Source organism: Zeus faber (assembly GCF_960531495.2).
Source record: "Zeus faber genome assembly, chromosome: 8".
NCBI classification, from domain to species: Eukaryota; Metazoa; Chordata; class Actinopteri; order Zeiformes; family Zeidae; genus Zeus; species Zeus faber.
The window spans coordinates 2,717,787-2,745,730 of record NC_137195.1 but is presented as its reverse complement, the minus strand read 5'-3'; the positions used below and the strand labels follow the sequence as shown (position 1 = coordinate 2,745,730).

At 44.6% G+C, this 27,944-nt stretch overlaps 2 protein-coding genes across 2 annotated transcripts; both read right to left on the bottom strand.

The window, feature by feature from the left end:
* Positions 1-428: 428 nt before the first annotated feature.
* csf3r (colony stimulating factor 3 receptor) lies at positions 429-17,941 on the bottom strand. The gene is made up of 17 exons (XM_080006112.1): positions 17,732-17,941; positions 15,630-15,782; positions 15,307-15,381; positions 14,489-14,776; positions 13,468-13,600; positions 12,157-12,323; positions 11,376-11,545; positions 7,065-7,215; positions 5,970-6,043; positions 4,549-4,774; positions 4,027-4,215; positions 3,691-3,792; positions 2,877-3,023; positions 2,653-2,793; positions 2,454-2,550; positions 2,255-2,333; positions 429-1,174 (listed from the first exon to the last, which is right to left on the bottom strand). The coding sequence occupies exons 3-17, from the start codon at positions 15,368-15,370 to the stop codon at positions 674-676; spliced, it is 2,529 nt and encodes an 842-aa protein (XP_079862238.1). The 5' UTR covers positions 15,371-15,381; positions 15,630-15,782; positions 17,732-17,941; the 3' UTR covers positions 429-673.
* Positions 17,942-21,370: 3,429 nt separating this feature from the next.
* LOC307234170 (uncharacterized protein) lies at positions 21,371-27,330 on the bottom strand (the record flags this gene model as incomplete). The annotated part of the gene is made up of 4 exons (XM_080005773.1): positions 21,371-21,858; positions 22,397-22,831; positions 24,189-24,653; positions 27,054-27,330. The coding sequence occupies 4 exons, from the start codon at positions 27,328-27,330 to the stop codon at positions 21,371-21,373; spliced, it is 1,665 nt and encodes a 554-aa protein (XP_079861899.1).
* Positions 27,331-27,944: the final 614 nt, after the last annotated feature.

Genomic DNA, 27,944 nt, shown 5'->3' with positions numbered 1-27,944 from the left:
TGCATTTGGTTGCCTCAGTGCTCGTACTGTGCAATGACAATTAGTTGAATTGAATCCATCTATCGAACCTATCCTTCTGTCTGCCTGTCTGCCTGTCTGTCTATCTATGCGTCTGTCTGATGTGCTCTGATATGATATGATTTTATCCTGGTGTGGGGCTGATATCTGACTTTCCGAGCAGTTTGACTGGTTGTGTAAGGCAGGAATCCGCTCTTTTACACCAAACATGTTGCACTCTTCATCTGCTCCAAATGATTTTGAAATATATATAAAAAATAAACATACAACAGACATGATCCAGCTGATATCAAATTCAAAATATCAATGAGTATTTTTTATTCTATTTGCTGTTGAATATCCTAGTTCTTCACGGCTTAAAGTGATGTTTAGGAAGCAACTAAAAACGAAAGCCAAAGTGTGTCGACGCTCTGTTCTGAACTCCGGAGACACGTCGGCGTGTTGCGGCCACTTGTGGTTCGGATCAAAAATTGGACGCTTATAAAAACACACATTTTAATTTTTCTCTTCAAAGGTGATTCACAGACAAAGCAACAATCAAATCCAATAATAAACTTTCAACGTTGACAGTCGCCTGCGGTTACAGCTCAAATATCCCACAAACTCCACTGTGTCTCTTGAACAACCCGTCGGCCTCGAGTAAAACATCCTAAATTTAATTTTGCCCGTCGGTGATGACCAGTGCTCGCAGCAGAGGGAAGTCGTCCCACGGCGTCTTGTTGTTGTTCTCCTCCTCCTCCTCCTCCTCCTCCTCCTCCTCCTCCCCTTCGGCATCGTGGCACTGGTCGAACACAAAGTGCTGCAGTGTCATGTGGTCGCCACCAGGGGGCATGTTCTGGTAGCCCCTCTCTTCGCAGGGACTCTCGGCCTCAAGCAGCGGCTGCGTGGAGTCGGATCGCAGGTAGGCGTGGGGCTGGCTGGCGTACGGCCCGGAGAACACCACGGTGGCATAGGACACGGACTCGGCGGCGTTGAAGGTTCCGGGCGAGGAGCCGGGCGTGGTCTGCGGGGACCCGCAGATGGACTCGCCCAGGTCGCTGGTGCTGCCCTGGTCGCTGTCGGGGCCCCGGAGCGGCTTCTGGTGGGGCTCCAGGAGGCTGAGGTGGGACAGGTGCACGGTGCCGGGCTCCGGCACATCGCACACAGCCGGCAGGTCCTGCAGGACGACACATGGAGGAGAAAAGATTATTTTAACTGAATGGAACCGACTCAAAAAAACGTTAAAACTTTATGTTATTATTTAATGAGGCGGCTCTGTGGAATACTCCATTCTGATTCGGCAACAGCAGCAATTATTACTCAGATATTTCTGGATAATGACTGCTGATCTGTTAATAATTACCATTGGTACGAGCAACCACTTCTCCTTCTGGGTTCACGTCCTGATAGATATACATAGAAACTTTGATGGTTGGCTCGATGGCGGTGTTACGTTTAAGTTACGTTTCTGGCATGGTGACACACTGCTGCCTCCCAGCAAGAAGGTCCTGGGTTCGATTCCCGCCTGTGGTACTGTTGGCACTGTGGGAGGGTTATCCCCCCGATGAGGGCTCTTTCTGTGTGGAGGTTGCATGTTTTCCCCGTGCTCACATGGGCTTTCCTCCATGTAACATGGTAAGAACTCCCACCACAAACATGCACAAGAATTTCGTCTGACCAGCGGTGGACGCTGAAGTTGGTCCCTGGAGGCTGGAAGCTCCTGGCCCCGCCCCCCGGAGGAAGGACATGCCTCCATGGGAAAAAGTGTAAAACACATTTCACGGCCTCCGTGTGTGTGTGTGTGTGTGTGTGTGTGTGTGTGTGTGGAGCAAAGCTTGTCCAGTTTCGTCTTCATATATTACATAGTAAATAGGTTTGTTATTTAGTATCGTATAGAATATTTATAGTCGTATAATATTCTACTCACTAACCCCCGACTTGATGACTTTGTTGGGGGTTATTATGCAATAATGACCATCTGACTGCACATCACCCCTTACATCATACCCAATAATAGGTATATGATTGGGTTTGTACAGTACAATACACTGTAGTCAGTCTATCTATCCATCCATCCATCCATCCATCAATCAGTGTATCGAGGAGAATTCTCCACCTCAAACCGTCCATTGAAGTGGTCGCTACATCCGCTCGCCCTCCCCTGTTAACTGGTATTGATGGGAATCTGCTTTGTTTATCAATGGTTGCCATGGTGATCTTGATGCTTGACTATTGATCTGCATTTCCCTTCGCTCACCGGGAGGCTGTCTGAGGTCCAGCTCTTCACGCTGCTGTTCGCCGGATCCGGGATCATGGGACACCAAAACACCTTGAAGCTGCGAACGGGGGGTGGAGGAAACGTTGATTTGTTAGGATGTTAGGTTTGGTTTTTCTGCAAAAACATCAAATGGCAGCGGCAGCGTCTGACGGAGCAGACGGACAAAGGAGATCCTCACCGCTTGTGACGACCGAAACAGGTCAAGAAGCAGATGATGACCATCAGCGACACCGCCACGCCCGAGTAAATCAGCACCAGCACCACGACGGTAGCATCTGTGGAGAGCGGAGCGCTTGAAACCACGAAGCCAGAGATAAAAGCCTTTTTATTCGACCTCGAGAGCCGAGACGGGTCGGCGGGCGGAGGAGCCGACTGACCCACGGGCTCCGTCTTGAAGGTGACTGCCGTCCCGTTGAGGCTGCCACCGTCCGTGCTGACCATCATGAAGGCTTTGTAGAGAAGCAGTGTGGTCAGGCTCCTCAGCACCACCCTCCTCCTCCCGTCCTCCGCCACCACGGCTGGAACACAAGCAGAGAAAGGCCTTCAGTGCTCCGCGCTCGGCTCGGGTCCAGAAGGAGCCAGATGGACGTGAGCTTCCTACCGTGCACGTGCTCCGGGTCGTCCCAGTAGAAGACGGTGTAGCGGCGGACGATGCCGTTCCTCTGCTCCACCGGGACCTCATCCCAGGTCAGCTCCATGTGGGAGTGCCACGTCTCCTTGATCCGGATCGTTGGGACCGTGGACGGGGCTGGAGACCAAAAGAAAAATTGGGAAGATGTGACGCCCACCACATCTTCTGACTCACACTGAGATTCACTTCTGCTTTTGTTTCCGCGATGTTCATTGTCCCAGAGGGGAAATTCTCATCCGGGGATCGGAACAAAGACGTGGTCATCTCAGTCACAGTCTCAATATTGAGAAAATACGGAAGAACATATAAACAAGTGTTTTCCATGAAGATGTGCTCATCATTTACTCCCCGATCAATGCTTTCTTTGCAGAAACATGACAAAGTAATTCAAGTATTTTGTGCATCCAAACTAAGTCATTAAATCAAGGCTGTTTTTCTATTTGGTCCCACACATGACAACCCACAATGCAACGCTGTCTCTTCTGCTTTTGCTTCTTGTTTTTGTGAGATGAAGCTAAATGGAATCTTATGAGGATGGGTCTAAAAATGATCTAAGAAATAGAAAAACTGGCAATATACAATAAACCTTAATATGAACTGAAACAGTCAGTCATCAACAATTAACTCGGTATCAACAGTTCCGAAAAAAGGAAATTGTGCAAGTTTTGATACATGCATACTGTGAACTGTACATAAAATCTCTAAAGTAAAATCTATTCATCTGAATCGGTCGTGGGCACTGTGCACCGTTTGGAGAACTTTGTTTCTGTATTGAAAGACTCACCCTTCTGCCTGGAGTAGGCCTGCACGGTCTGAGGGAGGCCGATCCCGTCCTTGAACCTGGGATACAGCGAGACCTCGTAGGGCCTGAACGGCTCGAAACGCCCTGGCGAGGAGGGAACTGATCTCAGGACTTCAAACATTTCAACATTTAATCTGTCGCATGCATCCATACAAGTACCGTGCAGTGAAATCTCAAAGGGGGAAACTTTGAAGATTGCAAAAAAAGTAGGAAGAAAAAAAAAATCCAAGAAGCAGAAATACCACCCCATGGAAGCTCCCGCATCGCTCATGGCAAACGCGGTAAATTGTTTTGAAATGGAGGTAAACCCAAACACACCCGATATGGAGGTGCTGGTCTGGTTCTGGCCCGCCAGCTCGAAGCGGAACAGCCTGGGGTCCGGGTCCAACAGGGGCCTCCACTCCACCACGAAGCCGCTGAGTCCGGGGTCAGTGCTGGTGTCCCACCTGACCAGCAGCGAGCTGTCGTTCTGAGGCAGCACGGCGAGGTGCCACGTCGCATTCCGAGCTGGGGACACGGAGCACGACGGACAGATGGTGAGGGAACAAACCCACAGACAGATGGACGAACACATGCACAAAGAAACAAACAAACAAATGAACAAAGAAACAAACAAACAAAAGAACAAACAAACGAACAAACAAACAAACAAACATTCATTTTCACTTACGGGTCTATATCATCACTGAGGATTTCCTTTGGCCAGACTTTATATTTGCAAGACTTAAATCTAAATGAATGCCCAAAAATGGGCTCTTGCTAGCTACCTGTATGGGATCTCTGGCGCGTGTGTGTGTGTGTGTGTGTGTACATGTATGTGTGTGTGTGTGTTACATGCACCTTTGTTTTGCAGAACGGGCACCTGTGTGGGACTGGACCTCCCTGCCGAGTTTACCGCGAGCAGCATTACGCTCCTTGATCTTCTGGGAAGCTGGAAGGAACAGCTCAACCCGGTGGTGGAGCACAGCGGGGCCGGTGCCCGACCCGCCCCTAGGCCCCCCGCCGGGCTGCGCGGCAGCACCACGTAGGAGACGTTCCTCCCGTTTGCACGAAACTGTTTGGACGGCTGAGAGGAGAGCGGCAGGGAGGAGGACATCTTTACGGGCGGAGTGAACACAGCTATCAAAGGAAACATGGTGTCATGGTGTTGGTGTCATGGTGTTGGTTTGGTGTCATGGCATCATGGTATGGTGTGGTGTGATGGTGTGATGATGTGATGGTGTGATGGTGTTGGTGTTGTGTGATGGTGTCATGCTGGTGTGGTGTGATGGTGTCATGTGCCGGTGTGGCGTGATGGTGTTGGTGTGGTGACATGGTGTTGGTATGGTGTCTAGGTGTAATGGTGTTGGTGTGGTGTGATGGTGTCACAGTGTCATAGTGTCATGGTGTGGTGTCATGGTGTTGGTGTGGGGTTTCTTGGTGTCATGGTGTGGTGTCATAGTGTCATGGTGTGGTGTGGTGACGTGGTGTCATGGTGTTGGTGTGGTGTCATACTGTTGGTGTGGTGTCATGGTGTTGGTGTGGTGTCATGGTGCCATGGTGTGGTGTCATGCTGCGGTGTCATGGTGTCACAGTGTCATGGTGTCACGGTGTGGTGTCATGGTGACACAGTGTCATAGTGTCACGGTGTGTTGTGGAGTCATGGTATGGTGTCATGGTGTGGTGTCAGGGTGCCATGGGGTGATGTCATGGTGCGGTGTCATGGTGTTGGTGTGGTGTCATGGTGTTGGTTCAGTGTCATGGTGTCATGGTGTTGGTGTGGTGTCATGGTATGGTGTCTTGGTGTTGGTGTGGTGTCAAGGTATCATGGTATGGTTTCATGGTGTTGGTGTAGTATCATTGTGTTGGTGTAGTGTCATGTCGTCATAGTATGGTGTCATGGTGTTGGTCTGGTGTCATGGTGTCTTGGTGTTGGTGTGGTTTCATGGTGTCATGGTATGGTTTCATGGTGTTGGTGTAGTCTCATGGTGTTGGTGTAGTATCATGGTGTTGGTGTGGTGTGGTGTCGTCATGGTATGGTGTCATGGTGTTGGCTCAGTGTCATGGTGTGGTTTAATGGTGTCATGGTGTTGGTGTGGTGTCATGGTATGGTTTCATGGTGTTGGTGTGGTGTCATGTCTTCACGGTATGGTGTCATGGTGTCGTGGTGTTGGTTTTGTGTTGTGATGTCACGGTGTTGTGTGGTGATGTCATGGTGTTGTGTGGTGGGGTCATGGTTGTGTGGTGGTGTCATGGTGGCTGATGGCGTGATGTGTGTTTACCTTCCAGAACAAGTCCACGTTCAAAGGGTTCTTCTTCGACACTTTCATCCAGGAGTCGAGGCGTCCAGTGGGGGCTGAGAAATAAAGATGGAGCCTTGTCAACACAGAGAAGGAGCAGCTTCCCTGCACAGAGCGGAGCTGCAGCTTCATCATGTTTAGGTTCAGTTCAGTTGCAAAAGATGATGGTTTTTACTTGGTGCTTTTACTTGGAAAAATCCAAATAGTCGGTGGAGTTCTTGAATACAGACTCATCAGGGATGAGTATAACTACAAAGTAAATCAATGATTCAGTAGGACGGACGGACAGACAGACAGATAGACAGATAGACAGATAGATAGATAGATAGATGGACAGATGGATGGACGGATGATTGGATGGATGGATAGATGGTTGGATGGATGGATGTATAAATACAAATTAAACCAATGATTGGTAGATGGGTGGAAATATGAATCAAGGGATAGATTGATAGATTGATGGATGTATGGACAGATGGATGATGGAACGATGGATGGATGCAGAGATGGCTGGATGGGTGGATGAATAGATGAGTGGATGGACAGATTGATGGATAGATCAATGGGTGGAAGTATAAATACAAAGTAAAGCAATGATTTGTAGGGTGATATATTGATGATGAATGGATGGACAGACAGATGGAGGTATAAATATGAAGTCAATTTACTTCCTTTCTCAATAATAACTCGCATTGGTGAGGTAACAAAGTAAAAGTACTTTGTTACTGGAATTAAGAATATTTTTCGAGTATCTACACTTCCTTAAAGTATATTCGGTTTGGGATATTTTTGACATTTACTCCATTACATTTCAAAGCAAATATCCGTACATCTCTAACACAGTCACAGTACTTTAGTCTGCAAAATAATCTGGATTGACATTCATATTTGTATTTATTCGTAAATATCTATGACTTCACCTGTATTTTATTTTAAATTCAACATAATCAGTTTCTGCATGAGTATCCTTTATGAAGTATTATAGACTCTGTTCTATCAGGGCAGTAGATATGACAGGTGCATTTACTTTTTAATACTTGAAGTACATTGAAGAGTGAGTACTGTGTTGTGTCCTACCGGTCTCCAGGGTAAACCCGGCCCGGCTCCTGCTCCAGCTGGACCAGGGACTCTGCTTGTACCGGACCCGGAGCTGGACCTGGTACTCGGAGCCGTGGAGCAGGCGGCACACGGGCACGGGCCTCGTCACTCTGACCCGGGTCTGAGGGATCTGACACGTGCATGCACACACACACACACACACACACACACACACACACACACACACACACATACACACACACACACACACACACACACACACACACACACACACACACAGACACAGACACACACATGCACACACACACAGACACACACACACGCACACACACACACACACACACACACACACACACAGACACACACACACACACACACACACACACACACACACACAGACACACACACACACACACACACACACACACACACACACACACACACACACACACACACACAACATTAAACAACAACTCAATCAATGAAGCTTTTAATCCTTCATCTGATTTATTTTCAATACATTATTGTTCAGTGTTGATTTGTTACTACTTCACTCATTGAGAAAGAGATAACGTTGCATTGAAATATAAAGTTCATGTATACTGTATATCTAGTTCATATATATGTATGTGGACGGACGGACGGACGGACGGACGGACAGACGGACAGACAGACACAGTAGATAGATAAATGGATGGATGGATACAGTAGATCAGGGGTGTCAAACTCATTTTCACCGAGGGCCACATCAGCATAATGGTTGTCCTCAAAGGGCCAAATGTAACTTTGAGGCAGTATAAATGTAGCTTAATGTAATGTTAAATAAATGCAACTACTCCTTAATGTTAAATAACTCTGGATTTTTATTATTCAACTTACAAATATTACATATATATTTGCATAAATGTAAAAATAATTGTTTGCTTGTTGCTCAGTTATAACATAAATCCTTTTAATTTGTCAGCTTATGAAAACCACATTACTCCATCAATCAACGATCAAACTATCCAAGTGAATAAGGATAAATAACAAGTTATGACATTAACTTTGTTCAAAACTTTTTTGCATATGGGGAGGGGCAGAATAACAGTCCAACCAACAATTGTGAGCTGCTAAGAACACGTGTGACAGGTGTAGCATTTTACATAAAGAAATGAATGCACACAGCCTTGCAAGGGGATACATCCAACTAATGAGAGATGGTTTGATTACAGTGAACATTTGTCTGCATAAACACATAAACCTGCAAACACTAAATACATTGCTACACATATAACGTAGTATATGTAATGAAGTCAAAATAACAACACAAGGGTTGTCTCAGTTCACAACTATATTGGTCAAGTTTTTAAGTTGACGTTGATGAGCAGATGCTGCCTGTCCTTTAACACACCACATGAATCCCCTCTCCACCATCCTCATCCATTGATCATGTTCTGAAAATACCAAACACAAAGCAAAATGCAAGCACAATCATTAAATTGCACGCAGTTTAACTATTCTTGTTATTGGTTGAAATAGATTTTATTATATTTTAATAAGGTTTTTAAAAATGCTTACCTATGCGTTTTCTGACCAGATGTCTGACACCTTTTTTTCCATGGCCAGTGTGTCAATGTCTGGTTTTTGGTCTTGAGCTGAGGCAATCCGTAGAACAGCATTGAGGTTGTCATAAGTGATGCGTGATCTGTGCTTGGTCTTACTTAGATTCATGATTGAAAACATCTGCTCGCACAGATGGGTGCTCCCAAACATAGTTAGAACACGGGCAGCATGAAGTTGAAGCTGTGGCATCAAACCAGGGGGCAGTCGACGGTAAAAGTCCTGGATTGCAGCATCCTGGAACTTTGCTCTCAGGCCACTATCGCTTGAAGCTCTATTAACTCCAGCTGAAGATGTTGGGCTGCAGTGCAGACGTCGGTGGTGAAAGGATTGGCAAAGATGGCAAAGCCTGAGTTCTGTGCCCTAAAGTCAGAGAAGCGCCGATCAAACTCATTCATTAACCGGTTCAGTTTGGTAGCTAGCCGAGTACATGAAAAAGTACCAGGAAATGCGGCTGAGATGCTCTGACAAACAGGAAAGTGGGAAAGATTGTCCTGTTTCACTTAGTACATCCATGGATCAAGTTTACGCTGGAAAGCCGTGATCATGTCGGACATCTGCGTGATGACTTGTTTGCGTCCCTGCAGCTTCTGATTCAGTTGGGCGAGATGCTCAGTTATGTCACACAACGTAGCAAAGTCACACAGCCAGTTTGGATAGGACGGTTCAGACAAGGGTTTTCCTTTACTCTGCATGAAAAGAGCAATATCGTCCCTAAGCTCAAAAAAATCGTTTGAGGACTTTGCTCCTACTCAGCCACTGTCTCTATGGTACAGCACGTCGCCGAGCTCCGAGCCCATCTCCTGCAAGAACAGCGGGAACCGGCGATGATTTAGGCCAAGCGCCCGAATAAAGTTCACTGTTTTCATGACTGTGGTCACTATATCATTCATCCCCAGCAGCTTCCCACACAAAGCTTCTTGATGGATGATGCAGTGATACGTTATCAGAGGCATGTGACAGTTACTTTTTTGCATTTTCTCCTTCATTCGTTCAACAAAGCCCGCTTTTCCTCCACACATTGCAGGTGCACCGTCTGTAGTTAATCCCACCAACTTTTCCCAGGGCAATGCATTTTTACTTAGAGACTTCTCCACCCCATCAAAAATGTCCCGTCCTGTTGTGGTCACATGCATGGCAGCTACATCAACAGCTCCTCGGTGACAGAAAGGTCCGACTCGAGGCCTCTAATAAAAATGGATCGCCGCGCTGTATCCGTGTTGTCTGTGCTTTCATCAAGAGCTAATGAAAAAGCTATGTAGCTGCGTGTCTCTTCGGCCAGCTGTGTTGCCAGGTTTCCTGCTAGTTCCTTAACTCGGTTCCTGATGGTGTTTCTTGATAAACTGACATTTTTAAAAGTCTGTATCTGGTCGGGACACACCTGCTCACAGACCTTCAGCGCGCACTGCTTCAAAAATGCACCCTCTGAAAAGGACTTTGCAGCGCGGGCAATTTCTTCAGCCACAATAAAGCTAGCTTTCACTGCCGCATTGTTTTTGGTTGTGGCTCTCTTGAACACATCCTGCTGCGATCGCAATTTGCCTTTTAATTCTTGCGCCATTTGTTGTTTTTCTTGAAGGCTCACTTTGGCAGACTTAGCTCCGTGTTTGGTGTCAAAATGCCGACGTAGATTGTACTCTTTGACAACCGCCACTGCCTCATAACACAAAAGACATACCGGTTTTTCTCCTTGAAGCACAAACATATATTCCGCCTTCCCATCTTTCTTGAAACAGCCTTCCATCTGCATCATTTTTTCTCTTCCTGGACATTTTGGGATCATTGTTTGTATTTCTTAATTCGGAAAATGGCACTGATGTGGAAACACTGCAGTCTAGTGGTGGGATGCCGTCACTTCACGGGTAACATGATCGGCATTATAAGATAATCAGACCTTTTAAGCTCTCGCGGGCCACATAAAATGACGTGGCGGGCCACATTTGGCCCGTGGGCCTTGAGTTTGACACATATGCAGTAGATGGATGGATGGATGGATGGATACAGTAGATGGATGGGTGGATGGATGGATGGATACAATTGATGGATGGATGGATACAGTAGATGGATGGATAGATGGATGTATGGATGGATGGATGGATACAGTAGATGGATGGGTGGATGGATGGATGGATACCGTAGATGGATGGATGGATGGATGGATACAGTAGATGGATGGATGGGTGGATGGATGGATGGATACAGTAGATGGATGGATGGATGGATGGATGGATACAGTAGATGGATGGATGGATACAGTAGATGGATGGATGGATGAATACAGTAGATGGATGGATGGATGGGTGGATGGATGGATGGGTGGATGGATGGATGGATGGATACAGTAGATGGATGGGTGGATGGATGGATGGATGGATACAGTAGATGGATGGATGGATGGATGGATACAGTAGATGGATGGATGGATGGATACAGTAGATGGATGGATGGGTGGATGGATGGATGGATACAGTAGATGGATGGATGGATGGATGGATGGATGGATGGATGGATGGATACAGTAGATGGATGGATGGATGGATGGATACAGTAGATGGATGGATGGATGGATGGATGGATACAGTAGATGGATGGATGGATGGATACAGTAGATGGATGGATGGGTGGATGGATGGATACAGTAGATGGATGGATGGATGGATGGATACAGTAGATGGATGGATGGATGGATGGATACAGTAGATGGATGGATGGATGGATGTAGCTCACAGGCTGCTGGCTCCAGTGGGGGGACTCGGGGGTCCTGAGCCGGGCCTCCAACTCCAGGCCCCTGGTGGGGACCCAGGTCTGTTGCGGGGCCGGGGCCCAGTGCAGCAGCAGGCAGCCCAGCCGGCCGGGCTCCACCAGGACCCTCTGCAGCTCCGGAGGCTCCAGCTTGGCTGGAACACGTTTAGTGTCAAGATTACAAATAAAGTTTTATATAAAATGTTAATGTATTTTAAAGTTTAAATGAAGTTTACATTGTTTAGCAAATCTTAAAACTGAGAACTCATTTTTTAAGTCTTATCTTAAGATTTATTCCTATGATGGACATTCTTAATTTTTTCATTTGGAAAGAAAAAAGTCAATAAAAAGATGAGACAAGGTACAATGAGAAGTTATACTGATTAAGCTTCTTTCTATAAACATAACAAAGAAGTACATCATCTAACTATAGAGGCAGGAATCTCTTTATTATAGTATCTATATCATATATTTGCATTTTTTTGTTTATATTTTTTCACAAAATATATAAACTCACCCTCACTGATGATGGTGTTTTTGTCAGTATTTATAACACAACAGCAAGGCGGACAGAACAGTGAAAGATTCAAAACAGAAGTAATCAAATCAAAAACAATCAAATAAAATCAAATAAAAAACAAATAAAATCAAATAAAAACAAATAAAAACAAAATAAAATCAAATTAAAACAAATAAAATCACATAAAAACAAACTAAATCAAAAAATAAAAATAAAAAAAAATAAAAACGGGGGGTGCAGCTCTACCAGCCTGGATGGGGTCCAGGGCGAGCGGTGCTGACGACGCTTCTCCCAGAGCGTTGGAGGCCTCCACCCAGATCTTCATCACCACGAACAGGAAGAAGTGGCTTCGAGGGATGGAGACCAGATGGATCCCGGCTGGCGGCTCATAGCAGTGGCTCTCGTCCTCGTCCCTGGAACGTTTATTACAATGATCACACACAGCTCCGCGGAATACTCCATTCTGATTGGCCGACAGTGAATGAAGAACAGTAAATTGGTCATACGCAAGAGAATTAATAACTGAATAATGACTGAATAATGACTGAATAATAATTGAATAATGACTGAATAATGACTGAATAATAATTGAATAATGACTGAATAATGACTGCTGATCTGTTAATAATGACCGTTGCCACGGGCAACCACTGCTCGTGGCTGACGTTGCTCCGCCCATCTCTCTTCGCGGAAACTGTTAAACTAATAATATGAATCAGAGTCGGTTTATTCCGCCAAATACATGACATTACATTTAGTCATTTGTCAGACGCTTTTATCCAAAGCCACTTACAATTATTCAAACAGCGACGGACGCAGCCATCAGGAGCAATTAGGGGTTAAGTGTCTTGCTCAAGGACACTACAGCATGCTAGCAGGAGGAGCCTGGGATCCAACCAGCAACCTTTACATGACTAGACCACCAGCTCTACCTCCTGAGCATTTCCCGACAGACAATTAACAAAAACAGTCTGAAAAATACATAATATAAATTTAAAAAAGTATTAAAGGTAAAAAAGGTAAAACACAGAAAAAGCCAAAAATAATGAGCCAAATATATTTAAATGTACAGAATATAAAAGGCATATACACTAATGTGGTTCTGTGGACCATAAAGATTGTTGGTATGCATAGCTGTGGCATCAATAATTACTATGTACTTGTTAAAATATTACACTGTTATGAGGCTGTTATTGTAACAGTGTTCGTATAGTGCACAGTTATGGCACACTCCATAGTAACTGCATGACCCTAAACCAATGATTTAAAATCAATATTTGTTCTCAATGTATTTATGTATTCGTGTATTTGTGTATTCATGTAATCAAGTATTCAGTAAGTAGTGTGTGATAAGAAGGGTGATGTGCAGCCAGACGGCCGTTATCACTGAGAGATACCCACCATGTACTTGGGGCTTATTTTGGGATAACGACCGTCTGGCTGTACATGACCTCTTACATGTATGTACTTCTGAATTGGAAATACAAATGTGTTTCCATTCCACCTTCTCAAGCTTTTTTCGGCCTGATGGATCGAGTGCTGCGACAGGGATGTTACCAGGTGTGGGTGTGCAGGGTGTAGCGGGTGGCCAGGTGGGGGTCCCGCCGCCCCGGGGCCCAGCGGCAGCTCAGCGTGCTGGGGGAGGAGAGGCGGGTCTCACAGCTGAGGTTCTGCGGAGGCTCAGGGGGATCTGCAGGAAGAAAGCAGCTCTGAATGAAACCTGCAGCCGCAGCAACAACAACAACAACAACAACAACAACAACAACAACAACAACAACAACAACAACAACAACAACAACACTGCTAACTCCTGGCCAGTTCAAGTAAGAGTTGATTTACATTCTTTAAAACATGTGGGAGAACTGACCCAAGGGGGAGTATTTGATTATATTATTAGTTGATTTTCTTATTCACATTTTGTCATTTCCTGAAGTCTGTTCATTTTCTAATCTTTAATCCCATCATTGGGTGTTTTTGTTTCGCTGTGATAATGGAGATATGACTGATAAGCGTAACATGAATCGAAGTGAATACAAACATCTCATTACACAACGCCGTCAAGTGCTCTGTTCTGAACGGTCAACAGCGGCAACCAGCGGTCACTTAGTTCTGAATAATTATGACTTCTCCGCCTACATGCAAGTGTTAACACTGGCTAGTGGCACCACCCAGTGGCACCACCCAGTGGCACCACCCAGTGGCGCTACAACGAACGTGGACGAATGAGGACATTTGGAATTAAAATCCTCAACGTCCCGTTTGGCGTCACACGATCGAACATCGATAACAGGAAATATTTTGGTCACATGGTGGAGGATGGTTGTGGGCGGAGGCTCTTCAACGCTACGTACTATGAGTGACGGTCATGATATAATTCAGTCAGCGGTGTGTAATGAGCTGGACGCCGTGCACCCAGACCGTGGTTAAATAACCTGCATCAGAGACACAACCTGGTGTCCCCGCCGGGGATGATGTAGCCACCATGACTCCCGGCGGCACATCATCCCTCACGTACACAGGGAATTTCATGGAAACAGAAGGAAAAATTCAGCTTCATTCACAAATTCCGCGTCCTCACATCCCGCCGTGAGCACCGCTCCCGCCACGGCCTGGCAGGGCGACGCCCGGACGCAGCAGGTGAGCAGCGCCCTGGTCTCGTTGAAGGCCGCGATGGAGACCGTGGAGGTTTTTCCCTCGTGGGTGGCGACGGCGTCGCTCTCGGGCAGGGGCCGCCCGTCCAGGTGCCACTCGATGTGCACGGCGCCCCCCACGGACAGGGAGCACCGGTCTCTGACCGAACAGGTCGCCGTCACGTTGGAACCCAGCGCCACGACGGAGCTGGAGGTCCAGAGGTCTGCACACACCTCTGACGGGAGGAGGGGAGGGAGAAAGAGAGAGAGAGAGAAAAGGGGGGTATTAATAAAACAACACAATGTCTTAAAAATATTACATTCGAAAGCAAAGTGAAGTTTCTGTCATTTAATTTACTCGTTAGTACTTACTTTTCATTAACATTGTCATGACTTTACTTATTTCAATACCAATATCTGTATATATTTTTGGTTACCTGAAATACTGAACTTAAAAGGATTTACCGCTTTAAAATACACATTTTAGAAGAAATCACTTTCACTCAAAATCAGGTTTCACTGGCAGAGGAGAGACCAGTGCACCCGGCAATAACATTCAAGTCATAAAAATAAGAACATTTTAAAAGCAGCAACATGCAATAAGCATCAAAAAAAAAACGGCAATACACGGAAAAAAGTACAAATTCACAGAGAATAGGAAAGAATTGCCGCATAGCAAAAGCAAAAGAAAAGTAAAATGCTCCATAAAGCTCTGCATCAATCATTCACATTCTGACAACAATGGAAGCGTCGCTGCGTTTCTCACCCTGCGGCGCGGCGTTGGCACAGGCCAGCAGGGCGGCGATCACGGCTCCCCAGGCGGACGCCATGACGGTGCCAGCTGCAAGGAAGAGCACAGGTTAAGGGAATGTTCCCGTGTCCTCCTCCTCTATCCTCCAACTCCTCCTTTTTGTCTGACCTCAACTCCTCCTCCTACTTCAACCCCGTCACAACTCCTTATCTGACTCCAACCCTCTCTCCTTCTCCAACCCCATCTCCATCTCCTCCATCTCCATCTCCTTCATCTCCATCTCCTCCATCTCCATCTCCTCGCAGCCACATGAATGAAGACCTGGACGAAGGCCTCACCATTCCACGCTCCAGAGGCTCTGGATTCTCCTTCAAACTCCACGTTGACCCTGAAGCTTCAGGCCGTTTGAGGCATCGGAAACAAGATGGCCGCCCTGAGCGCACCACCAGACGATGACGACGCTGTGAACGTCACAAGCTTCTGTAGAAACTCTGAGAAAACATTGTGTCAACCACACCCACACACACACGCACGCACGCACGCACACACACACACACACACACACACACACGCACACACACACACACACACACACACACACACACACACGCACACGCACACACGCACGCACACACACGCACTCAGTCAGTCAGTGTTTTGCCGCAGTGTTGGGAAATGGGCGGCGGTGTCCTAACAGCAGTAACAGTCACATGGTCTGGGAGGTTCCTCGACGCTGCCAACAAACAGTTTGAGATTTAAGAACAATTTCATAAGAATGTGAATCATCACCTTCTGCAGCAAACAGAACATCAGGACCTGCTTTGGCAGTTGGTTCATCGTTGATCTAGAAGACATTTTTCTAAATGACACCAAATAACCAAACAAAACAGTTTTTCCAAACAGCAGAGACCCTGACGTGTCCTCTGTTGGCCCCCCAGGGGCACGAGGCCCCCCATTTTTGAAGCCTCTTTGAAAGGGTTTTTTTTTTACGTTGTGTGGCTTCCTGGTGACTTTTAACAGGTTTAAATGTGTTTTCATTTGTTTTAAAGACCTTCAACCAACAAATCTTCACCTCAAAAGGATCCTTTGTAATGTTGACCGTGCAGTCCTGTTGTTATTTACATGTATTTATTTTTTCATTTAATGTATAGTTGAACTGTATTTATGTATCTATATTATCCATGAATTTATTAATTCGTGAACTAATCTATTTATTTGTTTATTTATTCATACATTTATTGATATGATAAATTATAATTGCCTTTAATTTGATCTTTTACATTCATGTTTGAGTTCTTGTCTCAGCCATGGGAAGTGGACGCCACATGTTTCCTTCAAGCTGCGGTCGATCGTACAAGATGAAACTTTGAGGATTTGGCAACATCCTGTGACAAGACACGCAGTTTCTACATTTTGGCTGAAGAGAACTCTGAATTTAACCATGAAATACAAAATACATACAGTATATCTTGCCTATTCTCAGTGTTTTTAGCTTTTTGAACAGTTTTCCTGTTTCCCTGCAGCTCAGCACAATAGATGCCGAGTCAGCGATTCCTTCAGAAATCCCCCAAATAAAGAAAAAGAAAAGCAACTTGTTTCACATCCTCTTTTTAAGGAGCGACAGAAAATCAACATCTTCTTCCAACTTCCTCTTTTTGTTCACACCTAAAGTACTGATATCACAAATGCACAGAAGAGAAAAAATCAAATCAAATAATCACAACAAACACCTCAAATGTTTGTTCTCATGAAAACAAATCCTCTGATAATTATTATCATTATAATTGTTGTTATTATTATTGTTACTTTTGTTGTTATTATTATTATTGTTGCCAAAACCAAGCAACATTCACTATGAGCCATAATCAATGCATCCCGGTTTATCACCAAATTTTTCTGGTTTCTTGGGGGTTTTTTTAGGTTAGTTGTACAGTATATTGCCAAAGGTTTCTATTGTTTTTGTTATTTTTTGGGCTAACTGTTTTATGTTTACCCATTTTTTTCTTGCTTCTTGTTTATTTTAGAAATAATTTTCTCATTATTGTTAATTTTATTGTGTACTGATCATTTTATTTTTTGGTCTATTGTATATTGTTAAATTGTTCTGTTTTTTAGTTAACTTTTAGGTTCACTCTTTGAGGTTTACCCATTTGTTCTTGTTTCTTATTTATTATATTGTTTATTGTACATGTTTTGATTCATCTACATGCAAATCTTTCTATATTTGAGTTACTTTTATGGGGTTTATGGCATATTACAAATCCTCTTAACCTGTTTCTCTGTTCCAGAACCAACCAGAGGGATCATTTGGACATTATATTCATAAGAACATGGAAAGGTTGGAGCAGAACGTGTCCTGTTCAGATGCTTCAGAAGAGACCGTCAGAAAAAACCCAGATCTTGATAAAGAGCTTGATGTGAAGACAAAGGAGCCACTCACCAGGACCAGGACCACGGCTTTCATCACATGGAACAGGAGGAACGAGGTCTGGAGGTCTGGAAGGTTGGAGGAATGCAGGTCTGTGGGCTGGAGGTCCGGAAGGTTTGGAGACCTCGAGTTTGGAAGGTCTGGAGGTCTGGAGGAATGCAGGTCTGGGGGTCTGGAAGGTCTGGAAAGTCTGGAAGGTCTGGAGAGCTGGAGGAATTGAGGTCTGGGAGGTTTGGAGATCTAGAGTCTACAAGGTCTGGAGGTCTGGATGAATGCAGGTTTGGGAGGTTTGGAAGGTCTGGAGTCTTCAGTCCAGACCCAACAACTGAGGTTTCAACTCCTCCGCAGACCTCCTTCCAGGAAAGGACGCGGGAGGGTGTGTCTCATGCCACATTGCTCTGACTCTTGTGACATAATTATTGCCTCGTCGTCCATGTGTTGTAGCTTGAACAGAGAAGTTCTGTTCATGTCAGAAATAAACAAATGAACCATTTAAACGAATCATCAGGGAGTCAGGCTACTCTGTCTGCTGATTGACGCAATCCATTTATGATTTGTCTCAAACAATATTACAACCGATTTTTATTAAGAAAGGTCAAATGTTTAGCGGAATCATTTTTTTTACGATTTATTTCCAGTCTCTCACACTCTCACGATGTATGAGATCAATGCAATTTCAAACTTGAGAAAACAATTTGCATTATTCAAAAGTTATTATTAATTGTGTGTATAGTGTCTGTCTATGATTTATGTTATAACCTTTATACTTTTATTTTATTTATTTGTTGTGAAGCACTTTGTCACTGTTTTACACAGGTAATATAACTTAACTTATTTATAAGTCAAATGTGATGAAAAAATAATACTGAATAAGAACATTCATATCTTTCCATTATTATATCCACAAATCCTAAAATCTAAGTTTGGGTGGGAATAGGGATATAGGGTCACAACCTCAGTATGAATTTCATTCATAGATACAATTGAACTGGATATAAATATCAGCATTTGGGAGCCTGTGTAGCTTTCAGCCAGTGCGGTAAACATTTCCATGGTAACAGCAGGCTCCACCAATCAGACGTCGCTGTTACAAAAAGGGTTGTGGGTAGCGTAGTACTTCTCCATTACATTGCGAATTAAACATGTTTTCTTAAAACAAGCTTGACACCTGTTTTAAATGGGGTGTTTAACGTGTGTGCGGCAGTTCCTCCTACCACACACCACCCGTGTGGCGTTTTCAGGGCCCTCCGGCACAAAGACACAAAAGACGATGTTGACGACACACCTGTTTATTGTAAAGTGGGCCAGTTGGAATTAGCCAGGAACAGATCAAACATGTCATGACAGGGCTCCTGTCTGGGTGAGTGTTGGGATGGCAGTTTTACCTACTGCTCATTAGACCAACCAATGAGCAACAGGTATGCAGCCCCTCTGACCCAATCACCTAGATCAAGGTCAGGTGTGGCTGCACAACCAGACCATCCCTGCACCACAGTGTGCTTTCCTTTTCGAATGAATTATTTGAGTGTGGTTGTGATTGAGTGCTCCGAGTGCTGCCATCCTAAAAATGTATCTTTATCCTGCCACCTTGTGGACTTTGTTCTAGGTACTACTTGCCTGTGACGTCAACAGGGCCGTCTACCGGGATAGGATACAAGACACCAGAGATGTGCTGCTGCAACTGAACGCTACAGTTACCGGACTTTATTCTGAGACCCTCGTGAAACTTGTGGTGGGACAGAGGATAATAGGAAGTGGGGTAAATCAGAAGGCTCACCTGGATTCTTCTGCCCTCAGTGATTGCGGGGAACGTCCAGTCCCCGAGGGACAAAGTGGACGAACTCTAGGGAAATAAATGTTGAGTCTTCAGAAGGACTTCAGAGACTGCTGCGCCACGGCCTTCACTGAGACGTGGCACACCAAGCACGACCAGGACACTGACCTGTTTATCGATGGTTTTGGGGCTCCATTTCGTCTGCATGAAAAGGCTGTGACGAGGGAAAGTTCAAGGTGGTGGGGTATGATTTTATTTTAACAAACAATACTGTGTCTCTGTGACTGTCAGACAACGCATCCGTATGCCAGTGTTGAAATATTATCTGCGTCGTTGCGTCGGTTCTACCTGCCCCACAAGTTTCTTTAGCTTTTTTATAACAGTGTACATCCACCCAAAGGCAAATGCCACCTTTGCCTCCAGCACTATCTTTGATCTAGTGCAAAAACTGCAGTCGATTTCACCTGATGCACCAAACTTTATATTAGGTGATTTAACCATGTGTCCTTTAAAAAGACACTAACAAACTTTTACCAACATGTCTCCTGTCCAACCAGGCAGGATAAGACATTAGATCCTTGTTCTGGGTCAGTAAAGGAAGCTTTTAAATCACTCTCACTGAGCCACTGGGCTCTGCGGACTTTAATTTTGTGCATCTACTGACCATATACACAGATCTGCCAAAACAATAAAACCACCTGCCTAATATTGTGTCGGTCCCACTTATGATGACAAAACAGCTGTGACTCATGGAGGCATGGACTCCACCAGACTCTCAAGGTGTCCTGTGGTATAGGGCACCAAGACGTTAGCAGCAGATCCTTTACGTCCTGTAAGTTGGAGGTGGGGCCCCCAGGGATCAGACTTGTTGTTCCAGCACATCCCACAGATGCTCCATCACATGTTTGTTTCGACTGTAAAGTAAAAAAAAAAAAAATCTAACCCTTAAATTCCGGTGATTCCTGGTGTGGATTTCAACACCATTCACAATCGAAATGGAATAAAATCTGATTTATTTTTTACTTTGGTTTGTTATACCTGGTGCAAAATATTACTTTATTTCTCTCAAACACCTCTGCAAATCTAAAGTAAATGGAGGGTTGGCTCTAACAAATTTTCTTTATTATTGGGCTGCAAATGTGAGATCTGTTACTTTTCGGTTGGAGGATTCCTCTTAAGGCGCAGACTGGTTGGAAATTGAAAAAGAGGGCCGCCTGCCTTATTCCATTGTGTGTTCCGTGTTCACAGGGGTAAGGTTTCTCTCCTGTGTGCATATGGTGGTGAATCTTGAGATTGCCTATTTAACTGAAACCTTTCACACACTGTTGACATTTCTACGGCTGGTCTCCTGTGTGAATACTAGTTAACTAGGGATTTTTGATTGTCTACGTGTCGAAGGCATTTACAGATTAGTCGTTGTGTGTGTGTAGGGGGGTGTTGCCGCTACGCACAGGGCTTTCAATCAATTAGAAAACACAGTACAATAAATAAATCTACAATACAAAGATACTGTATTTATTTGCTTTGTTTGGAATAATTATTGCTGTGATCTGAGCTGCGGAGCTGCTCCTGCCTGAGCTGATGGAGAACTGCGTGGTTTCACCCACACGTGACGGCACTCCGACAGACGATGACAAAGCACCTTGTTGAATGAAACCGAATTTCGCTACACAGCTTTTACAATATGTGCAAAGTGCGTGCATTATGGGAGAGGAGGCAGTTGACATCGCGGGCAATTAAAAAAAAAATCTCTATGAAAGGCGAAACTACAATGTTAAAAAAAAGAACAACAAATTTTTTTTTTCGATTTTGCTTTTTATTGTCGAAACGGAGAACACGTCCACATCAGCTCGAATAGTCGACACATTTTTACAACCCTAGTGAATACGCTGATGTGTCTTGAGATTCCCTAAATGCTTGAATCCTTTCCCACACACCTGACATTTGTACGGTCGCTCTTCTGTGTGAATACGCTGATGTATCTTGAGATCCCCCGATCGATTGAATCCTTTTCCACACACCTGACATTTGTACGGCCGTTCTCCTGTGTGAATACGCTGATGTTCGTTGACATTCCTTGAATGCCTGAATCCTTTCCCACACACCTGACATTTGTACGGCCGTTCTCCTGTGTGAGTGCGCTGATGTGTCTTGAGATCCCCTGATCGAGTGAATCCATTCCCACACACCTGACATTTGTATGGCCGTTCTCCTGTGTGAATACGCTGATGTATCGTGAGATTCCCTGCATGCTTGAATCCTTTCCCACACTGTTGACAGTGGTACAGTCCTTCATATCCTGTGTGGCTAGGTTTATGAATTTTTAGTTCACTTGATGAAAAGTCTGTCAACCAGGATTTCACTCCTGGAAGGAAGGAAGGAAGAAAGAAAGAAAGAAAGAAAGAAAGAAAGAAAAGTATGAATACAAAGAAAGACAGAGGGGGCATGAATAATTTAGGATCTTAAGAAGACAGTGTTTAAGAATACTAAAACAATATTATGCAATACAATGCAATTCTGCAATATTGAGGGAGGTAAGTACTGGACATTGGTTAAGGTAAGTTTCATTTGAGAGGATTTAAATGTATATTTAATACAACAGACAATTAATTATATTATATAATTATAGAACCCAGAATCGAGATTGTGGCGCCGCCCCTAGCGGCTGTCTGCACGAGCATCTCGTGTCGGTTACGCACATATTAATATTTTTAGAGCTTATTGTGCGTAATCACCGGGTGTCATGACATTTCACTGCAAATATGTATGACTGTATGTATATGTATGTGACAAATAATCTCTTGAACTTGAACTTGATACCGTTGCCTGCCGACATTGATCCAGTCAACCAGCGATGATGAATAAACAGCACAAATTGTGAGTAGAAAACAATTAAACATTACCTGAATGACATTCTCTGCTCTCCATCCAATCTTCATCACTATCTTCAGTCTCAGTTTCAGAAGAGTCTGAAGAGAGGAGCTTCTCATCACAAGTTGAGTCTGAATCAGAAGCTGGATCCAAGCTCCCAGCTGCTTCTGATATTCCACAGTCCTCTCCACCAGTTTCTGGATTCACCTGTTCAGCTGAGGTGCTGGCTACAGGTTCTGCCTGTGTGTTGTCCTCAGTTTGGCTTTCATTAAGCTGGGACCACTGAGTGTGCTCTTCACTTTTCACACAAACGGGAGGGAATGGGAACTTGGTCCAGAGATCCTCCTCTTCCTCTTTAATGTGTGGAGGCTCTGGCTCCGCCTTGACCAGACTGGGGCTCCACTCCTGCTGCTCAGAGGGAAGCTCCTCTTTACAGACAGAGAGCTGCTGGAGCTCTGGAGGCAACACTGAAATACAGACACACAGTCATTGAAGAAAACTACGATAGTGTGTCCAAGCTGAGGTGAGAGGGCTCTTTGATAGTCACACATTCAGCGCTACCAAAGCCTGAACAAACATCATTGCACAATGCTATCTCAAAACAGTTTGGTTATGAAGTGGAAACTTTAACTTAAAAGGTGGAAACTATTGTGCAAAACTCACTTTCAGTGCTTGTGCGCTTACATTTGGGAATTTTGGGCCTACTTATCAGAAACTTTGAAATAAAACAACCCGGTCAGTTTGTGAGCGCTCCGTTTCATAAAACTTGTCCTAAAATGAGTCGTTCAGCTTTGCAGTCCTGATACATGTCATTGCAGTAACATACGTAGGTCACTTCAGTCAAATTAGAACCGCCCCCTATTTGAGTAACTCCACCCACGGCTGGAGTGCAACTGGTTTCACTTGCATCCATGCTAAGAGCTAATCCTGGGAAGTGCTCTGTTGGCTGCAGAGACCACCACAAATCTTTTGAAGAAAGATGAAACAATACCAACTGTCCGTGACAAAACTGCAGTTGAGGGAAATGTAAGAATTAAAAAAGTAATTCTGTTGTGTGTTTCTTTTGTGTGTGTCCATGGTAGGTTGGCCGCACTGTAGGCTCCGGCGTGCAATCCACTCCACGTTTCTCCAAACAAAACCACAGATGTATTTTTTATTTATTTATTTTTTGTTTCTGATGTTCCATAATTGAATGAAACAAAAAAGCACCAAGCCCTGCCCTATCCTACGGTGCTCTAAGCTCCACGAGAGACGTGTAATATTACACACACACGACCACACAGGATAACACATGACTGCTCAGCTGTGTGCGGCAGTGGGGCAGGGCTTCAGGACATTTCCCACCAACCGTTCATCCAATCTACTTCACACTGGGCAGGTATATTGCTGTGGACCCAGGGACACGCCGTGTTGAATTTGGTACAATTTGGGTGAGCAAACAGCAAGCCTCTTTGCGAACAGCGGGGTGGAGCTTCAGGGCTCTGTGACTTGACTCACCCACATCCGCGGTCCAGCCGGTTCGAACAGGCATGTTTCGAACGACACTGGCGGGTGTATTGCCGGGGACTCAAGGACGTGCACTGCACGTGCACTGCACGTCCTTGAGTGCACACACTTATTAAACAACAAGTGAACGGCGAGACGCTCAGCTGCGCCAGGGCTCTGAGAATCAGGTCCGCATTGCAGCCGGTTCTTAACAGGCATGCTTTGAACAGGCTGCACTAGTTTTTATTAAATGAGGACTATCTTCAACTATTAACAAAGTTTTTACCTGCTGACATACATCCAGTCAACAGCTTGGTAGGAGAAAAAACTAAAACTTACCTGACTGAGGTTGTCTGCTCTCCTTCCAATCTTCATCACTGTCTTCAGTCTCAGTTTCTGAAGCGTGTGAAGGGAAGAGCTGCTCAGCACCAGCTGGTTCTAAAGCAGCAGCTGGATCTGAGCTACTGGCTGCTTCTGACACTCCCCAGTCCTCTCCATCAGCTTCTGTTTCCATCTGTTCAGCTGAGGTGCTGGCTACAGGTTCTGCCTCTGTCTTCTCCTCAGTTTGGCTTTGATGAAGCTGGGACCACTGAGCGCACTCTTCATCATGTTCAGTCTTCACTGGGACATGAGGGAAGGGGAACTGGGTGATACCGGCCTCCTGACCGACACAGAGTTCCTCCTCTTCCTCTTTAATGTGTGGGGGCTCTGGCTCCTTCTGGCCCAGACTGGGGCTCCACTCCTGCTGCTCAGAGGGAAGCTCCTCTTTACAGACAGAGAGCTTCTGGAGCTCTGGAGGCAACACTGAAATACAGACGGACATAAAGACGTGTCCAACCTCAAGATTGGCATGAGCATATTACTAAATACCATAAGAACAGTTTCTTCCCATCTGCTGCTGGCCTCATCAACAAGCCCCCCCCCCCCCCAACATGGACTCTTACCCTGCCTCCATAGTCACTAATCACTGTACTTTAAGTTAATGTTAAGCACCCACATAATATGTCAATGTGTGAGATGAACAAATATTCCATATTCATATTTTGCACATCCATGCACAAACTGTACAAATCTTTATTTTAAAAAGTGGAATATTTTTTCAACAGCCATACCCTACTTTAACAGCCATATTCTATTTTAGAAACAGCCATATGTCACATATTCTTATATATCTTGATCTTATTTTCCTATTTAGCATTTGTTTCATGCTATCGTATGCACCAAAAAAAATGCTTGTACATGTGAACTTAATTGGCAATAAAAGCGATTTTAATACACTTTGCATTGAGTTTTCTAATACACAAATCCAACCACAGTTTACAATTATATGTAATATGTGATTTTCCTGTGTTCGTTAACAAAGTCAGGGCTCCACTTTAACTTTTTCCACAAGTTGCACTGGTGCTCCCTTCTGAAAATTGTAGGAGCACCAGCACACAATTTAGGAGCACCATTGAAATCGACATACAACGCAACACATTGATATTTTTTCCATCTTAACTGTATTACTGATGAATGCTTTGGTAATAAATAGACAACTTGCATAAATAACAATGTGTTGTTCTATTTAAATGGAAAAAGGCACAAAGTGAAGGAGTGCTTTAACAGAAAAAAAACATTAACTTAAATGGTTCATTTTTAAACATGGACACCAAATAATAAATAAACAAATGTAAACATAAGGAAATGTATGTGGCCAGTACATTACTGTCACTAAACAACCAAAACAAGTAACAAGGAACTCTCTCTTATGTTATATATTATGTCTCTCTTTCCCCTCCTTTTCAAGCAGATACCCCTGAGAGCTACTAGAGCTGGGCACCTCTGTAGGCCTAACCCTTTTAGCTCTATTACCCTGACTGAACCACATCTGCACAGCATGCTGGGAATCTAACTCCTCCAAGCTAGTTCCACCAAGACTTATGAGGACCAGGTCCTTCACCGTGTACACACTGTGACCCTCTGACATCAGATTTAATCCTCTGTGCTGAGAGTCCCCTTTCACACAGCAGAGGACGAGCATAATGTGCACAAGATGTAGAATGTTCTACAAACAATTTATTTTAAAATGTATTTATTGACTCAACCCATTTGTCCTTAATTACATTTCACATGTTGCAACGACTGACAGTTTATATGAACCGGACGTTATCAGTGGTGAAAACTCGCCTCTTTTATCTGATCGGTGAAGAGATCTCAATGTGACAGACGAGCACAGAGTCGCAGAAAAAAGCAGCTGCGTTCACCCGAACCAGAGAAAGAGAGCGAGAAACCTGAAAGTGAAACCTCAACATTGGTGCATTCTACTACACTTTGCATTGAGTTTTATAATCCTCTAATCTAATCAAACATTACAATAATATGCAACATGTGATTTTAACAATAAATGACCAAATGTCACGTGGCTGTCTACTCTGGAAATTGTCATCATTTCAATGATAGAATACAGAAGAGTTTGCAAATCTGTCCATAAGGTACATTCAGTATTTTTTGTGTCTTTAGAGCTTATTGAGCGTTATCACCGGGTGTCATGACATTTCACTGCATATATGTATGACTGTATGTATATGTTTGTGACAAATAATCTCTTGAACTGGAATTTGAAGGTAAGTTTCTGTTTCTGAACGCGGTGCCGTAATACGTCAACAGCGCCGCCATCTTGGGACGGTGTCTGCATGTCACTGCTGTGAGAAACGATTAAAACATGCACTGTTTCGTACCCAAAAATGTACACTAATTATTTCCGTAGCGAACTGTAAATTTATAACCGTTTACACATTAGTCTCAAATATTCCCCGAATACGTCAGTGCGCTTCGGAACTCCGCGCCATGACGGCGGCCTATTACGCATCTGGCTCAGCAGCATCACATTAGATCCTCGTCCAGCGGCCACTGAGGAAACAATGGACTGTGGTGTCTTATCATTGTTCCCTCTTTGTGGATACTTGGAGCAAAGCGTCGAGATGGCAGCAAGAGATAGATAGACAGATAGATAGATAGATAGATAGATAGATAGACAGATAGATAGATAGATAGATAGATAGATAGACAGACAGACAGACAGACAGACAGACAGATAGATAGATAGATAGATAGATAGATATATGATAGATCGATAGACAGACAGACAGACAGATAGATAGATAGATAGACAGATAGATAATGAAGGGACAGACAGGTGACAGATCAGTGCTTCGTACAGACCTACTCTGTGCAGCTTGACTCCAGGTGTCAGTATTAAATCCAGCACTTGGTGCATCCTGCACATCTCCTGCTCCGAGCGCCTCCGTCTGCTCTCACAATCCACCACATAGTCTTCAAAGTCTCTGACAATGTCTTCGCCTGCTGCTGTTAGCTTCTCGCTCACTAAAACGCTCACTTCGTCACCTACTTTCTTTTCACACAGAAATAAAACCTCTCGGACCGCAGCAGCAATTCGCTCTCGTATTGAAAGTGTGAAAAGCTGGAGCTGCTCCGCCATCGTCCTGGAGTTTCTGCTCAAACTCTCAGTCGAAGAGAATCCACAAGGTTTGGTAAACAAGAGCAACCCCGGAAGCGGTCTGATCTACTTCCGGGTCAAAGAGCGCCGCTCGGGTGGGATGGCAGCGCCCCCTGTGGAGGAAAGTGTAAATGGAATGAACGTGAAGGGAAGGCGCCTGTGTGTGTGTGTGTGTGTGTGTGTGTGTGTCTGTGTGTGTGTGTGTGTGTGTGTGTGTGTGTGTCTGTGTGTGTGTGTGTGTGTGTCTGTGTGTGTGTGTGTGTGTGTCTGTGTGTGTCTGTGTGTGTCTGTGTGTGTGTGTGTGTGTGTGTGTGTGTCTGTGTCTGTGTGTGTGTGTGTGTGTGTGTGTGTGTGTGTGTGTGTGTGTGTGTGTGTGTCTGTGTGTGTGTGTGTGTGTGTGTGTGTGTGTGTCTGTGTGTGTGTGTGTGTGTGTGTGTGTGTGTGTCTGTGTGTGTGTGTGTGTCTGTGTGTCTGTGTGTCTGTGTGTGTGTGTGTGTGTGTGTGTGTATGTGTCTGTGTGTGTGTGTGTGTGTGTGTGTCTGTGTGTGTCTGTGTGTGTGTGTGTGTGTGTCTGTGTGTCTGTGTGTCTGTGTGTG

Coding starts and splice junctions, on each gene's coding strand:
- csf3r (XM_080006112.1), bottom strand. CDS start 15,370: ATGGCGTCCGCCTGGGGAGCCGTGATCGCCGCCCTGCTGGCCTGTGCC. Junction 12,324..13,467: donor ACCCTGCACACCCACACCTG/GTAACATCCCTG, acceptor TAAACGTTCCAG/GGACGAGGACGAGAGCCACT. Junction 6,044..7,064: donor CGGGTTTACCCTGGAGACCG/GTAGGACACAAC, acceptor TTTATTTCTCAG/CCCCCACTGGACGCCTCGAC.